This window comes from Embiotoca jacksoni, unplaced genomic scaffold (genome assembly GCF_022577435.1).
Source record: "Embiotoca jacksoni isolate LCO1_2020_lvr unplaced genomic scaffold, fEmbJac1.0.p SCAF_1, whole genome shotgun sequence".
NCBI lineage: Eukaryota > Metazoa > Chordata > Actinopteri > Embiotocidae > Embiotoca > Embiotoca jacksoni.
The window spans coordinates 4617415-4634514 of record NW_027185229.1 but is presented as its reverse complement, the minus strand read 5'-3'; the positions used below and the strand labels follow the sequence as shown (position 1 = coordinate 4634514).

General features: G+C 40.5%; 1 protein-coding gene across 4 annotated transcripts in view; it reads left to right on the top strand.

Moving 5' to 3' along the window:
* kif21b (kinesin family member 21B) overlaps positions 1–16278 on the top strand; it is a 60131-nt gene extending 43853 nt beyond the window's left edge. The window contains exons 27-35 of one of the 4 annotated variants that reach the window (XM_069157332.1): positions 1000–1038; positions 4371–4507; positions 5492–5672; positions 5966–6130; positions 6881–6998; positions 7191–7361; positions 11845–12044; positions 12443–12579; positions 13777–16278. In XM_069157332.1, the coding sequence (XP_069013433.1) occupies positions 1000–1038; positions 4371–4507; positions 5492–5672; positions 5966–6130; positions 6881–6998; positions 7191–7361; positions 11845–12044; positions 12443–12542 (1111 nt within the window). In that variant the 3' untranslated portion in view covers positions 12543–12579; positions 13777–16278. The remainder of the gene's footprint in view (positions 1–999; positions 1039–4370; positions 4508–5491; positions 5673–5965; positions 6131–6880; positions 6999–7190; positions 7362–11844; positions 12045–12442; positions 12580–13776) is intronic. The other 3 variants (XM_069157340.1, XM_069157350.1, XM_069157359.1) reach the window with 3 other exon arrangements.
* The last annotated feature ends 822 nt before the right edge of the window (positions 16279–17100 follow it).

The window sequence follows — 17100 nt, the reverse complement described above, 5'->3', positions numbered from 1 at the left end:
ACACTGACATCATAGTCATACATGGAGGACAGAAAACTATAGTGTGCAGCTTTGTGTATGACTATCCTGGCATCAGTGCTTCCTCCTCGAACTGTTTCCCTTTTTTCTCAGTACCTTTCAGTTTCCACTTTGTTCAAACGGATAGTTTGACACTTTGGGAATTACACTTATTCGCTTTCTCGCAGTGAGAGGATTGACACCACTTTTAAATTTAAAGCTGCAACCTGTAGCTGTATGCTTACCTTAGCAAAATGACTGGTAACCATGGGCCTCGCCGTGTCAAAAGTTAACAAAATCAGCACCTCTAAAGCGCACTAATCAACACTTTCCACCTCTTTTTTTTTTTAAATTTATTTACAGTATAGAAAACCTAATTGTCAAATAGATTAATAACCAAGCACATAAGCTTTTGCATCTTTGTTCATGGATTAAGAAAATGAGTTTTGAGGTGCTTCAGAGGTGCTGGCAGGAACCTTTGTTATTTTTGGACAGTTTCCAACTAATAACCTAATTGAAGAAACTGATTGGCTACCGGTTGTAATTTTACATAAATCTGAGAGACATGAAGGTGGTATCAATCTTCTCATCTCAATTCTTGGTCAGAAAAGTGAATAACTACTTCCCTAAATATCACTCTATTTCTGTACTCCTTTAATGTTAGCCCTACCAGCACTGAGGAAAGGTCCTCTCAATGCTTGGCGTGGATGTACCTACAATAAAACATCTGCAGACACCAGTCAAACAATACAGCCTGTTCAGTGGTTATCTTTGAGAAGAAGCATATTTCATGGCAAACTGTCTGATAATCACTGGACAAGCTTTATTTTTGACCGAGCTTTCCTGCCAGTGTGCTCACAGCTTTATATCTAAGACCCTTCCACTAGTCACTCCTTCCTTTTAACCCTTTGCCAGTAACCCTTCTGTCTTTTCTTAGCGTGGTTAACCCTTTCCTCTTCCCTCCCCAACCCTTCCCTCTCCTTGCTCCTCTTCTGCCTCCAGGTCGGATGACAGCGACTCCTCGCTCTCCGAGGTGCTCAGGTAGACGAACCGTGTCTGTCGCTCTCTTTTTAGTTCTTTTTTTCCCATTTGCCTGGTAACTCACTTGGTGTCATCTTGTCTCCACCAGTAGTCAGTGCCTCGCCTGGCCTCTCCACCTCCTCCTTTTTATTTCTCCATGGGTGGGGGTGCTGTGGTGCATGTTTTAACTGCAGGCGGCTTTCTTGAACCCCCCCAGAGTCTTCCATCTCTGTGACGTTGTGTTTCTCTGTGGTCACATGCAAAACCTCAATGAACCATGCCTCTATATCCAGGCTGAAGAAAAACAGACATGAAATGGTGCAAAAAAAATAAGAATACAGTATTGATATGGAGTTGCAAATACATACGAGATAAAGGGATAGTTTGTCTATTCTCCTATTATCACTCTCATATGTATCTGTTTGATGTGTAGCTGAACCCAGCAGCTAGTTAGCTTAGCTTAGCTAAAAGTGTAGAAACAGAGAGAAACGGCCTGCTGGCTTTTTTTCAAAGATGACAAAATCCACCTAACAACACGTCTAAAGCTCAGTTATTACACATTAAATCTCTTTTGTGTCATCTTCACAAAAACCAAAGTGTAACAAGTTGTGGTTTTAAGTTGTTGTTTTTTTTATCCCAGACAATTTTTTTTTTAATGCACATGTCGTAACTTCCAGGAGTCTTTTTTTTTTTTTTTGGGTCTCTGTGAATTTGCAGGTTTAGTTAATAATAATTTAGCTTAAATTAGTTTTAGAAGCGCTGGTGCTGTTTCCAGATGTGGTTTTCTTTTTTTCTTGGAGGGGGCCAGGTCTTTTTGCTAAGCTAAGCTAACCTTCTGCTATATGAAGCTACAACTTCGTATTTAGCTAGAAAGCAAAAAGCATGACAAATAATTTTCCCCTTCAACACAAAGTAACGATAGAAACAGAATTTTCTCTACATTTTGATCAGTTGTTTCTATTTTTGCATTCATATAACACTCAAATAGATGCACCTTTCACTGAGGCCCTTCTGTCTGTTTTTCTGGATGCTGCAGAGAGCACACGCTGATCTCCCGCCATGTTTTCATTAGTGCTGGTCTCTTGAGTCTTGGCCCTGCAACATCCATTAGCAGCTCTTGCCTAGTGCATAACACAGCACACTATGATATCTTCCACAGACGCTGATAAATTGGAACATTTTCTGCCATTCTCTAAGCAGCATTGTAGTATGTGTATGCCTTATGTCTTTTTTAAAAAACATTTTTATTTTTTATTTTTATAGAAAAACAAAAGAGAAACTAAAAAACATAAGTATTCAAAGTCATGCAGTATCAGTCTCCCGGCAAATAAAGTAACTTGGTTAAGTGGTTTGTATGTGCAGAGATAAATTCATAAAAGTAAAATGAATAATATTTTTTGGTATTTCAAAATAAAATACATGATTGCTTTAATACCAAAACAACAATGTGGTTAACTCTATGAATTATCATTTAAATCAATGAGAATGGAGCATAAGACTTTTACATAATTGGTTTATTCACCTTAAGAGTGATAAGGGTCATTTCACTGAAACTCAAATTATTTTCCTATCTTCTCCATTTATTAAAACAAAATAATTAGGATTATAAGATGTATGTTTTTCTCTCTCGCTTTAAAAAACAAACAAACAACAAAAAAAAACAGTTTCCTATTATCGCTCAAATTGCCCAAATTGAAAAAGCACTAAAAAGAAGGCGGGCCAGAGTGCGTGTGATGCTGTTAGCTCCGTACACCTGCCATCACAGTCTAGTCCTACGGCTCTGCAGGAGCTGATGATCTGACCATGTTGTCGACTTGTTGCATCTCTCCACTTACCCACACGTAGCCTTTTCCCTGCGCCCCTGAAAAAAGCGATTGGCTGTGGAGGTGATGAGAGTCAGTGCCAGCCTGAGTGGCGGAGAATGGATGCTGCATGTGGTGATGATGACGTCTGAGGATGCTGTGCTAGGGTGTGTTTTTGAGTTCCAGGCTGCTGTGGAATTGGTCTTCAAGGCTGCGGCTGTCAATTGTTTTGAGTTTATTCTGTGCAAGTGGGTGCTCTTTTGTGTTTTGTGAAACTTTGCAAACATGCATGCGGCCTTTTTTCACTGGCTGGCGAATGACACGTTTTGATTTTGGTTGTCATTTTTATGCACTGTAAAAAAAAAAAAAAAAAAAAAAAAGATACATCGAAACTATGGTTTGGTGTTCGATTTTTGATTTGACTTTTGTGTGTTTTCATGCATCAGCATCCGTCAGGCACAGAAGAGAAGCATGTTGTCATCCTTGACAAGTTTCCAGCACACCCTTCTGTATTTTGCTCACTCTGCGTAGAAACGAATCGGTCCTGACTTTCATGTGTAATCAGAGACTTTTTCCCCCCTCTCACACCCTCTTGAATTCCCTCAGTGTTTTGCTCTTTATCTCACTCTCTCTCACACACATACACTATCACCTACACACTAACCACCACTGGTGAAGCCCACCAGGGACCAATTTTCCTATAAACATACCCCTTTTTTTCTCCCCCTCTCCCTGCTCTGTCTCACTCTGCTGACTGCTCTTCAGACTCTCTGGGACTCTGGCCTGTCAGTGGGACATAGATTGTAAGGGTGGGGGAGGGGGGGGACGGTTGGAGGGGTAGAGGTCCAGCAAGAGAGATCGAGTGTATATAGTATAGAAGAGTCTGTATGTGTGTTATGTCTACGTGGATATGAGTGTGTGTGTGTGTGTGTGTGTGTGTGTGTGTGTGTGTGTGTATCTGAGAGACAAGTTGAATAGTAAAGCAGCTCTTAGTGTTGCAGTGCTTTAATGGGGCTGCTGCACAACTAAAAGAAAGGAGGAAGGGAGGGACGCATGCAGACCAGAGAAATGGATCGGGTGGGCTTTAACCATCAGATAAGTGTTTTGTACTTGGATTACTGACATTGTGGGGACATAAATGTGTTTACACTGTCACACTGTGGGTGACACGCCTTCCTTTAGGTGTCCCCATAATGTAAATCGTAAAATTTTAAGGGTGAGGGCTTACTTTAAGTTTAGATTTATACAGGTACTATTTATGGTCATTTTAAGTCTCCATGAAATGAATGTAAATCAATGAATCTGTATCTGAAGTGCTGGAAACACGACTGTGTATGTGCATAGTTTTGTTTTTGCATAACTAAATAATTGATTGGAATGTATCCGGTGAGTTTTGTGCTGTCTCTGCATAATGACAAAACGTAAATTTGTGTTCTTGTGTGCATGTTTGTGATCAGCCTGCGTCTCGCAGTGAATTCACTGCAGATCCTCCTCTCTGATTTATACTGAAGAGACTGTATGTGACGCCGTATGTGTGTTTGTGAACGATAGGGGTGTGATCAATCCCATCGGGGGTGTGAAGGGGGGTCGGACGGCACCTCTGCAGTGTATGTCGGTAGCCGAGGGCCATTCAAAGCCGGTTCTGTGCGTGGATGCTACAGATGAGCTGCTGTTCACTGGATCTAAAGGTACACACGTCACTAAATGAAACATTAGGTCTTCCTTTAAAACAGATTTCACATAACCTCTTTTATTTTATTAAAATGATCTTGTTCACTTTAAAGTAAATAACCAAGGAAATGGAAAGTCTGTCATCCTAAAACAGTTACACCATTGAAGGAATATTTAGGGAAATGTGCTTATTTACGTCTTTTTTTTAGATGAATCAGATGAGTAGGTCATAGAACTGTAAATTGGTAAGAATTTATTTTTTGTAATCTAATTTTAGGAAAAAAGTCACAGTACAATGTTAAAACAACAAATATGTAACAACCGCAGATTGTTGTCTTTACATTTCAGATGATGTGACAAGTTAATTATGGCATATTTTGGTATTATGTCAAGCTGAGCTAAACTGGCTTTAGATTCATACTCAACAAACACAGGAGAGTGGTATCGATGTTCTCATCTCACAGAAAAGGAAATGATGCATTGAAAGTATTGAACTATATTTCCATTTGATTTAAGTGTTGTCTTTATAGAAATTTTTGTTGACGATAATATATGTAGCTACAAGAGTTCAGCAGCTATGTGAGGATGAACAACGGTTTCTTTAAGCTAAATGCTAACATCATTTTTTAACATGTGCGCTATTTTAGTGCAGTGTTAGCATGATAACTTTTGCTAATTAGCATTAAACACAAAGTGCGGCTGAAACAGAATTTTTCTAAATAATTTTGCAAGTCTGTGGTCAAAAAAGAAAGATTTGAAAAATTACATTTTTTTACAATATGATGGGAAAATATATGGAAAGTTAAGTGACCACTAAAGTTAATGAAGTTTAACAGGAGGGTAAAAATGAATGACTGCATCGAATGTTACAGCATTCCCTGGTAGTAGTAGCCTGAATTAAAGTCAGCTGATCAGATTTATACGATATGCTGTGCATGTGAGCGTCGACCTGATCTCTTTATACTGCATCCTATTCGAACTTCTCCATTTTTTTCCTCCAGATCGTACCTGTAAGATGTGGAACCTGGTGACGGGCCAGGAGATCGTCACCCTCAAAGGCCACCCGAACAACGTGGTGTCGGTCAAATACTGCCCCTCCTCCTGTCTGGTCTTCTCCGTCTCCACCTCCTACATCAAGGTGTGGGACATCCGCGACTCCGCCAAGTGTATCCGCACGCTCACGTAAGTCTCCTCCTCGGTACCAAACAAACAGCTCGGAGCTGTTCAACTAGTAAATTGCAGCTCAGAAAAGATTTGATAGAAATGATTTAAGAATAAGGCTTTTTTCTGTTCAGCGATAGGCTTCAAACTGCAGAAAAGGGACAAATTACCAAGAAAGCTTGATGTGGAATGCATCAAGAGGAAATGACAACAGTAAAGTGCTGCTCATTGCACTTGCTTTCCAATTTCATATGTTTTCCATTTATTCTCCTCCTGCCTCTCTCTCTCTCTCTCTCTGCTCTTTAACCCGACAGTTCATCGGGGCAGGTGGTTTCAGGCGATGCGTGTGCCGGCACCACCACCCGCACAATAACCTTTGCTCAGGGCGAGTGTCAGATCAACCAGATAGCCCTCAACCCATCAGGATCTGTGCTCTACGCTGCTGCTGGGAACACCGTACGCATATGGGACCTCAACAGGTACATTTGTCTAATCATAAATATATTAGGAGATTAATTTATTCATTGATCACCTTATCCAGTTACAGATTAAAATATACAGCCAGTCATTTGTGAATTTCAATATTCATTCATTTGTTCACTGATTTATATGTTTAGTTGTCCTCACATTCATACATTGCTCATCCATGTACTTTGGAGTTTCCCCTTAAATACATTTAGACATGGCTTTGGATGTTATATATTCATCTATTAGTTGTTAATCAACCAGAAAGCAGTCTGACCTAAGAGACTTAGAAGGCTGTCAAAAGGAAGGAAAGGCATCCAGTCGTGGTGATATGAGGCGTGTACATGAGCATGTTTACCACATGGAGCCCATTTCTGTGGTAACGCCGTCTTCTCCTCCGTTTTTATGCTTCTGGAGAGAAATGATTAACAGATTGGACCAGACAGTTTACGCTGAGGGGCTCAGAACCATTTAATGAAGCATAACCCCCCCCAGAAATGAGAAACGAATGTATTAAACATTTCATCAGCATCGTCTCTGCCTATGGCATCGCTGTGTCTCAGTGGTTTTACTTCACTCGTGAAATGGATAGTGGTTTCATTCAGTGACACAGGCACCTTGAAAATCTGATTCTTGTAAGTAATACATTTCACACACCTTTGCTTCTCCTCATTGTGTGTGTGTGTGTGTGTGTGTGTGTGTGTGTGTGTGTGTGTGTGTGTGTGTGTGTGTGTGTGTATGTGTATGTGTGTGTGTGTGAGTAGGATGCAAGTGATGGGGAAGCTGATGGGCCACATTGGCTCTGTCATGTGTCTGACAGTGGGACAGTCTCTGCTGGGCAAAGACCAAGTCATCACTGGCTCCAAAGACCATTACGTCAAGGTACCGCACACACACACACACACACACACACACACACACACACACACACACACACACACACACACACACACACACACACACACACACAAATACATATTCAGATAGTATCCATCAAAAATATAATCCATCAAATGACAAGTCACAGATCCAGACATTTGCTTCACAGTCACTTACGTCCTGTCTTCTCCTCAGGTGTTTGACGTGGCAGAGGGAACTCTGGGTAATGTAGGTCCAGCTCATAATTTTGAGCCTCCGCATTATGATGGCATCGAGTGTTTGGCTGTGCATGGAGACGTGCTATTCAGCGGGTCAAGAGACAACGGTATCAAGAAATGGGAACTGGAGCACCAGGAGCTCACACAGGTGTGTGTGTTTGTGTGTGTGTGCGTACTCATGACATTATGTGGCATGCTGATAGAAACATGCATCTGACTCTGAGATCATTAGGTTAGGTTAGGTAGCTACTTTATTAATCCCCGAGGGAATTTTTTTTCGCTACAGCAGCATACAGAAGCAACAAGATAATAATAGAACAATAGAAAAGCAATAAAATAGCAGTAAAATTGCAGTAAAAATATAAATATAAAATATAAAATGCACAGTATATACAGTGTATACAGTACAGTATATATCTATATATATTATATACAAACAACCAAGAAACACAGTCAACAGTATTATTTTGCCAGAGGTGAGTTATTGTACAGTCTAATTGTGGTCGGTTAATTCGTGATATCTTAACTTTTATCATCTGGAGGGCAAAGTCAGTTTTTCTGTATAGTGTGCGCAGTGCAGATGGAGCTAACGCAGTACTTTGGTAGACAGAGAGGTCCTCCCAGTTAGTGAGTCAGCCAATCAGGACCATTCAACTTGTTTCATGAAATACAAAGTCGATAAATTTTTTCCCAGAAATGATTTTGGTTCTGTTGAAATCACTTCTTTGTATTTTTTTTCTGGCGGTCCATCTGAAAAATATCCCACCATTAATTCGATATTCGGCCTCAAAAAGTAGTATTTTTGGGGGAGTGTCTGTTTGATTGACGGGTCTGTGGTGTAGTCAGGTTTCCGCTACAGTGTCGTGTCCTCTGGTTTCCAATCAGATTGAGTCAGATCCACTGCTCGCTCCTTCCCAGATCGTCCAAATATGGTCTTAACGTTCATAACGGCAGGTCACAAACCAAGTAGTGACGTCACCGTTGGTTGCTGCTTGGAGTGGACATATGACGTGAGCGTGAGTTTATGACATCACAAAGTTATGCAAGTCCAAATGGCACAGTTACTAAATACGGGCTGTGTGCGTTTCTTTGAAGACTCTCTGCATTTACATAACACCTTGACCTGCTACATAATCAGTAAAGAAAGGAAAATCTTTACTTATATCAGACATAAATAAATATAGGCCCTTTAAATTAGTTTCTGTATTATTGTAACTTCTGTTTTTTATTCACACCCATGACAAACACACGTGCACATCTTCTGTGCCCACACTGCTGCAGAGTGTATCTTACCTGTTATCTGGCACCGGCTAGACAGTGATAGTGAAAAGCTGTGCTGCTGGTTGAGCGTTCAGTTGGTGGGCAGCGTCCTGCCACCAGAGTGCTCCCATTCACGTCTTCCTTTATTCTTTAGAGTGCTCGCTCTGTGGAGAGAGTCAACAAAGTGTCATCATGCTTAATGTGGCGGGAAAGCACTGTGTCAACATCAGGGCGTTAGAGCCCACGTCCATCACAGAGGAAAGTGTGTGTGTGTGTGTGTGTGTGTGTGTGTGTGTGTGTGTGTGTGTGTGTGTGTGTGTGTGTGTGTGTCTTTGTATGCGTGTGCTGGCTTCTGCGGCGTGTCTTGTGTATCCTCTGTGGCCTGCAGATGTTAATAATGCATGATAATACACCTCGTGGGTGGATGTGGCTTCCTCGTTAGCATGCAGTGATATGCATATCAAGCAACACTTTCTCAAGTTGTTTTGCATAACTTCTATTTAGCCTTTTTTATCCAAACAGACAACATGAAAACACAGGACATTATTATTTATTTTCAAAGGCTGAATTTAATCAGCTCAGTCAGTGCTGTGGTCTGTGGTATATGACCCTAACCTCATTTGTGAGGCAGCCAACACAATCCATTTTACAACCTCTCTAACTCAGTAGTCTCTGTCTAATTATGTAATGAGATCAGATTGTGGCTTGGGGTATAATAGAATGTATTACAGTCGACTTGGAAAGTTTTCCACCTTCAGAATTGCTGCTGTGAGCTGCACCGCTCTGACTCCTCTGTTAAAATGGAAACCCCTTGGTGTTTCTCCACGAGGGATATCTGAGGTAGTTTGTTTGTAATTACTGTATGCTGTGGTTTAGTGATTTCCACTTGGTTGATAAATATGTTAATATACCTTCCAGAAACCACATCAGGTAGGTGTGTGTGTGTGTGTGTGTGTGTTTTAACTGGTTTATCGACATGCTTATACAACCGTTGTTGCAGTGTGTTGCTGCTCCCTGTGAGGAGTTGAAAAGGCTTTCACACCTTTTTACCCACAGGTGTAAAGTTCTTACAGATAGTGCGGTAGATGGAATGGATGTGAGAACTTTCTCTATATTTCTGTTATTCCCCATGTACAGCTCCTGTTGCACTCAACCTTCTCAACAAATTCCCTCTATACATTACAGAAGTCTGCTGACCCTAGTAATTAGACACGTCATCTGCTTTTTAAACCACCCTATAGAAGATGTTAACTGTGTTTTCAGGTAGTTTTCTCAGCCAATAATGTTACATAAAGAGGGTGACATGGTTTATTATAATATATATCATGCATGCTAACTTTACTACAATATACAAATAAATAGGGCTTGATATTGGCATAGTGTATATACTCAGAGCAAACACAGAGCAGTCCCATGTCACAAGGCCACTTTAAATGTCCTTTAGGTTTCGGGTCTGTAAATTGACTTGAACTGAGAGTAAATGTTGTGTGACCAGCAGCCACATGTTAAAAAGAAAAGCTAATGCGTCCCGAGCTTTTGGCATCATGAAAATTCAGACAATGTTTTATTGTTTTGAGCGCTAAGAAGAAGCACTTTATTTAGTTATACATTTAAATGAACAAAAAAATAAATATTACATGAACTCTGATGCCAGATGTGCTGTCGTACGTGTCGGTAGGGAGTTCAAATGATGCTGAATTTTTTTATGGCCAATATTGATAGTCTAGAGAAAAAACAAATCTGCTAATAGTATATTGTTTATATTCATACTTTCTATGTAAATACATGACAGTAAAAGTGAATTCGATCTTTGAAAAGGGTGTAAAGTTCCTTCTGCTTCATCAAATCCTGACAACAGGAGGACATGTTGATGCAGTAGATGAGACATTTGTGTAAACAGCACAGATCCACAGGTTCAGTGTTCCTTCTGTCATCACTGACGTTAGACAGCAATATATCTAAACACACTTCCTGTCCGTGTGTATCCATTTGTGCCGACAGTGAAATCTCAACAGCGATTGAGTCTATGTTTAAATTGCTATCAGCTCGGACTTTTGTTCATTAAGATTCACTTAACAGAAAATGACTTCCAGTATAGCTCTATTTAATCATGAAATTACCTCGATGCAAATCACTTTTTTTTGCAGGAAAAAACAAAACGGGAAAAAAACATTCTTTACTTTTGATTGTGGATCCTTTGTTTAGATTATTGGAAATGTGGCTTAATGATATATAGATACATATAAACGAGGAACAGATATATGCGTTATAACTTACTGCCTATACAAAGTAGAGAAGGTGAATAGACTAAATCACTGCAGAGTGGAAAACGTGCAGAAAGATAACAGCAAAGAAGTTCGTCTGTGAGATACCTGTTGGAAACAATAATGGCAAAGAAAATGTATTTGCAGCTTTAAAACAAATCTGTAAAAAAAAAAAAAATAAAAAATTAAATAACAATTAATACCAGATGCAAATGAAACACAACAGTAATATAACACAATACATGTAATTTTGTTGTGTATGTGTTCCACTGTTCAGATCCAAATTATAAATTAAAACAGAATAATAATAAAAAAACAACAGCAAGACCTAACTTGTGGGGATGATAAAAGTTTAATACAGTTTTGTGTGAAATCCAAATAGCTCTTTGTGTTTGCTCTGAATTGTGAAAAAAAAATTTGACTGATTATGTTTAACATCCCCCATCTTCAGAGAGGTTCACGCTGTCCTTCATTTTCTCTTTATTTCATACAAAAACATCTGAAAAATTATGTCTATGTAGAGACTATTCTTCAGATTTTTTTGTGAAGCAGTTAATTGATAAAACGTATTTGTAATCAAATGTTTTGTTATCATATAGAGATGAGATCTGCTTGTAAGGATCAAAATACTCAAAAACTAACCTAAAAGTTGCTCTGCAATTTGAAATGAATACAACTGAAATAAACTTTTACACACAAATATTAACACAAGCTTAATAGCTTCTGGTCTTTTTTTTGTCATTTTCTCTGCTGTTGTTCATGTCAATGTGATTATTAAACATCAAACAGATAATTCCACTCTGTTCGAAGCCTTTGTAAAATACTGAACACACAAGCTAAGAATAACTACCAGGTGCAGTCTCAACCATACCTGTACCTATATGTTGCCTAGCAACGATGCTGTGCACTTTTTATTCAAGAAATATTCTGCTTTACGCGATAATAGTTTATATCCATTAAAAATGGAACACTGAACATGTACAGAATGTTTTTCTGCTGCTATTTAAAGAAGGCAGTAACCTCAGGTGACTCATACACAGCTGTGTTGAGTTTTATATATATGAAAGTAACTTTGACCCTGAATCTCTCTCTGCCTCGACTCCGCAGCAAATCCCCAACGCCCACAAGGACTGGGTGTGCTCTCTGGCCTACGTACCGGGCCGGCCCATGCTGCTGAGCGCCTGCCGGGGCGGCATGCTGAAAGTGTGGAACGTAGAAAACTTCACCCCCATAGGAGAGGTCAGAGGTCACGACAGCCCCATTAACGCCATATGTACCAACTCAAGACATATCTTCACTGCGTCCAGGTAAATTTAAACTTTGAATTCAGAGCTCGGTTTTGCTGAGTTCGGAGCTCCATCCGACAAAAGATGCTGCTTATTTACTTGTTTGTGTGTGTCTGAGTGGGACTTTTTGATCCCCCCAGTTCTCCTGTGTTCATTTTTCTCACCTCTCATTCAGGTTTCACTGAGATTCACATAAATCCTATCTACTTCCTGTCTTCTCTCTTCACTCTCTTGCTTCAGCACATCTTTAATCTCCATCATCTTTCTGTTCTCCTTTTCCTCTATTACTTTTTTCTGTGGACAAATGTTTCCTCTGGTTTGGTCTCTGAAACTCTGCCTTCCCTCCTCTCCTCCTGTTTCTCACCCTTACCTTCATCATTCTCCTCCTCCTCCTTCTCCTCTACTCCCCCCGACCCCAGCGACTGCAGGGTGAAGTTGTGGAACTATGTGCCAGGCTTAACCCCATGTCTTCCTCGACGGGTTCTGGCCATCAAGGGCCGCGCCACCAGCCTCCCATGATTGCCTCTTCTCTGCTCACCAACCCTCCCCTCCTCTGGTACTCTCTCAACTAATTACCTCCTTCTTTCCCCTGATGCACTTCTTTTCCCTACCTATAATTTTCTTAGCTGTGTGCTACCTGCACGTTCTCTTTGCTTTTTCTGTTTCTATGTCCCTTTTCATTTTTGCACTGCTTCTCTTATTTCCCTTTTCTAACTTTTTTTGATGTTGTCCTTACACTTGCTGTTCTTTTTGGCTTCTGATTTTGAAACTTTCAGTATGGTCACTGGTTCATTTACGGAACACTGCCGCTACTAAGACTTCTCATTCACTACAAGCAGCAAGTAACTCACAGTTCAGCTCTGAATAACAATCTTTTTGTCATGTGTGCAAATAGAAAATAACCGGCTGTGCTTGTTCTTCTACTTAAAAGGAATAATTTGACATTTTGGGGAACACACATTTTCTGTTGATGGTGGGAAGATTGATACCAGACTCACATGTCTGGTGGTTCACCATATAGCTACAGCTAGCCCAGCACGTATACCCTCGTCTCAGACCACCTCACAGACTTGTGATTTTTAGCGAACAAATGAGCTAATAACTTCCTGATTAGTGGTGCTGGTTGTTGGATTTAATTTCCTTTGGACAGAACCCTGCTAATTGTTTCTATTAGCTCAGCTGCCGGCTGGTTGTACCTTCATATTTAGTGCACAGAGTGGCATCAGTGTTTTCATGTAACTCTTATGAAGAAAGCTTTAAGTGTATTTTTCAAAGAGCCAATCCAAAAATGTTTTTATCTAGCGTCTCCTAACACCAACCAAAGTGCAACGTGTTCGGTTATAGTGTTATTGGAAAATGTGTTGCTGTCCTGATTATTACCTAATTGGCCAGGCAGCGTCAGGTGGACTACCACCAAGAGAATTTGAAACTGATAATTAAATTACGAGGTCACTTGGGAGTAAAGCTGTGACTGTGGGTAACAACCATGTGTTACTGTGGTTGATTGGATATTTAATTGCTGTAGAGTTTTTAACTTACTTCTAACCGGTTCTATGAGATGGGTGTCTTCTACGGACTGTTGAGTGGAAAAATGAATGAACATGTGTGAAGTGTACTTTAAAGTCAATGCCTTTGTGTTGTTTCTGATGTACAATGAGTTGTTTTGAAGGGAGGATTGCCTGATTGATGTTCTGTTATTTGCTCCCTTTGTTGTGTTGTCCTTGCTCCCCCGCCCCTCCCTCCTCTTCTCTAGCGACCAGACGGTGAAGATCTGGCTGTCAAAGGTGTGGAAGAAGAGGTGAGAACCGAAGACACTGTGGTTCCTCTGTCAGCCATCTTTGCTGCAACTTTCTGCCAATGATCTGGGACCGGCTCACTTCAAGCACTCAGATGTGACAACGAAATCACAGTTTACAAGGCAATAAAGGTGTGTCTCGATGCAACAAGACAAAGCCGGGCTAAAATATGCAGGCCGAAGGAAGAAAAAATAAACAATTTGCCTTTCAGATTTCTAACTGCCAATTTGAAAGTGCCATTCAGACGTGGTGCTGCTTGGAAAAGACAGCACCGGATGCACCGGGCAAAACAGTTGAAGGGAAAACGCAGCCTGGTATTACATGAAAAAAAAGTGTCCTTCTGTTGTTTCTTCAAGGTTTCAGACGGAGAGAGATAAATCTGCTCACAGATGTGTTTTCATGTAAATATTGTTTAAAACAAAGACGTCGTCCAAATCTACATTGCAGATGGACACAACGTAAAAACTGGGACTTCTGTTCCTCCATTCAGGACGGCGTGGTGACACTGAACACAGACTATCATGTGTTCACTGCAGTGGATCGATAGACTTTTGCTGATCTTGGCTTCAACGTCACTGGAAAAATACATAAAATACAATAACTCCTGTTTTTTTTACTTATTTTCCATGAGTTCAATGTTCTTTCAGTACATCACTGAAACCTTAATGTGTTTCATAAGTCATGTTACTAATTTTCACTTTCGTTAATTTTCTAATTGGGAGGCTGTAGCTCAGATGGTACAGCAGGTTGCCCACTAATCAGAAGGTTTTTGGTTCGATCCCCGACTCCTGGCCACATGCCTAAGTGTCCTTGGGCAAGACACTGAACCCTAAGTTGCTCCTGATAGCGTACCATCGGTGTGTGAATGTAGTCCTGCTGGCGAGCACCTTGCATGGCAGCTCATTAGTGTGTGTGAATGGGTGAATGGAAAACAGTGTAAAACGCGCTTTGAGACCAATAAGGTGATAAAGCGTTATACAAGTGCAGACCATTTACCATCTAATTTATTATTTTCCCTACCTCGGTTTTGTTGGACTTTGCCACAAGGTGGGTGGGAACATTTTTACGGTTCTCTGTGTACAAACACTTGGTGCTTGACATTTCAAAGTCTTTATTTGATGCCTGGCTCTTGCGTGGATATGTTCCTCTGTGGATGTGTTCCTTTGTGGCCCTTTGGCTCTGTCTGGCTGCTGACCTTGCAAACAGGAAAGCACACGTCTAGTAGCACAACTGAGGTAGCACTGGTCCTGGAGGACCTGACTGGATCGTATTATCTGCTCTAGAAAGTGTACTAGGATAGGATAGGTACTGCACTGAGGCCAAAGTGCCAGATCATTATCTCAACCCACCCACAGTATATGGCTCATACCTGCCATTTATCCCTTAATGCAAATGGTAAAAGGAGCCCCGCCGGTTTCTCCCTGCCTGTTTCCAGCTCCGCTCTGATCCTTAAGGTTAGTGACGGCGTCGGACTGACCAGCTTTACTGAGCAGTCCACCTCCTTCCCAGCTACTGAACTTCTCCGGGAAGCCAATGTAATTAGACGTCTCACAGCTCAACCAGCTGCTTTTCAGGCAAGATTACTTGGGTGAAAGTAGGTCATAAGTGAGAGGGATTTCTTATTAAAATCCCAAGTTTCTTCCACCCACTATTTGCTGCTACACTTCCTGACGGGAGTAAACTTCCTGTACTCATGCACTGATGTACAAATCTGTTTATGTGGTAGATTAAGATTATGTGTGTGGGCAGCACATGCATATGCACAAACTGTGGACACACAAACACAAGACTTCAGCGGATGTTTCGCTTATCCATCTTGCCTGATAGGTCTTGGCATCCCTCACTGTGTTGATGTAGTGTCTCTTTAATGAAACAAATTCAGCACTGCAGCACTTCACTGACATGCACACGCACGCACGCACGCACGCACGCACGCACACCTACAGGCAGCAGTAAGTCTTCAAAGTCAATTCAATTATATTTTTGTTGTCTGACACTTCTGAATACTGCAAATAGCAACCTATTCACATCACTTTATGAACATGGGCTTTTTTTCTGTACCACTCCAAAATGACAAGAAGCACTTTTAAAGCTTCTTGTCCCACAGATGTCTTTCCGCTCGATAGCAAAACCCCAATTTATGTCAGTTATTATTACATTTAAGTTTTGTTCAGCTCGGCAATATCGCTCCTTCTTTTGAAAAATAATAATATTTCGGAGATTTAGTGCACTTTTCCTTACAAAAGACCCAGAGACGTACAGTATGTAGTATAATTAAGTGATGCTTGGATCATAAAACAGCATTCATAGTGGCTAAAAGTAGAAAATACTGTCCAGATGCTTTCTATGAACTATGATATAAGCGAGTACGTACTTCTGCTTTTTCATGTATCCAACGTGAGTTTGAAGCTGCTTACACTCTCCAACAGAAATTACGGGGGTTTAGGTGTTGTGTTTGGGAGGGGGTGGGGGGGTATGTGTGGATATCTGTATGGGGTTAATTTGATGAAGCATTCTTGGGTGTAATATTTTGCCATAATTAGAAACTCAGGTAAAGGTTGAAGGATAATTTTAGTCATACTTCAGTCATAACTCGACCCTGTGAATTTAGCTAGCTTTTTCAATCAACCAAATGCCTTGTTTAAGAGATTTTCTTTTTACTGGGACAATAATGGTACTTTCAGTGTGTCACCCCTTTTTGTAAAATACTCATTTTCATGTTTTGCTTTTGCATATGATTCCCTTTACTTGTGGTTATATATGTACTGTGCTTTTGTGTACAAAATGTACACACTTTAGATAATATCTTCCAAATCTGGCCAAAGCTGAAAGTCTTGCAACTCTAAGAAGATGGTGCACTGATTTTTGACCATAATTACTTGTTTAAAGTATGTATGAAATAAGGTATTTGTACAGTAGTTTGCCTATAAAACTGGAGTGAGTGGTACAAACTGTGGTCAATAGGTAAATTAACCTCCATAGCATTGTGGGTTGTATACTTTGACATTGAGTCCACTGGGCCCTTCACTGTATGCTATCTATTTATCTGTGCCAATTAGCCAAACTGACCCTGCTCTGCAGCTCAGCAATGTGTTTCCTGTGGTAATAATGCAAAGACATGCTTTATCTCTAATTCTTTTTTCACTTCCCCCTGACTCCTATTTATTGCTAGAGAGGATTATGTAGTAATTATGTAGGCACTCTCTGCTGTGCTTGTACATACGCTGAAGGATGCATGATGCTAGTGGTGCTGATCGGTTCATTGGACATCTCGAAACATA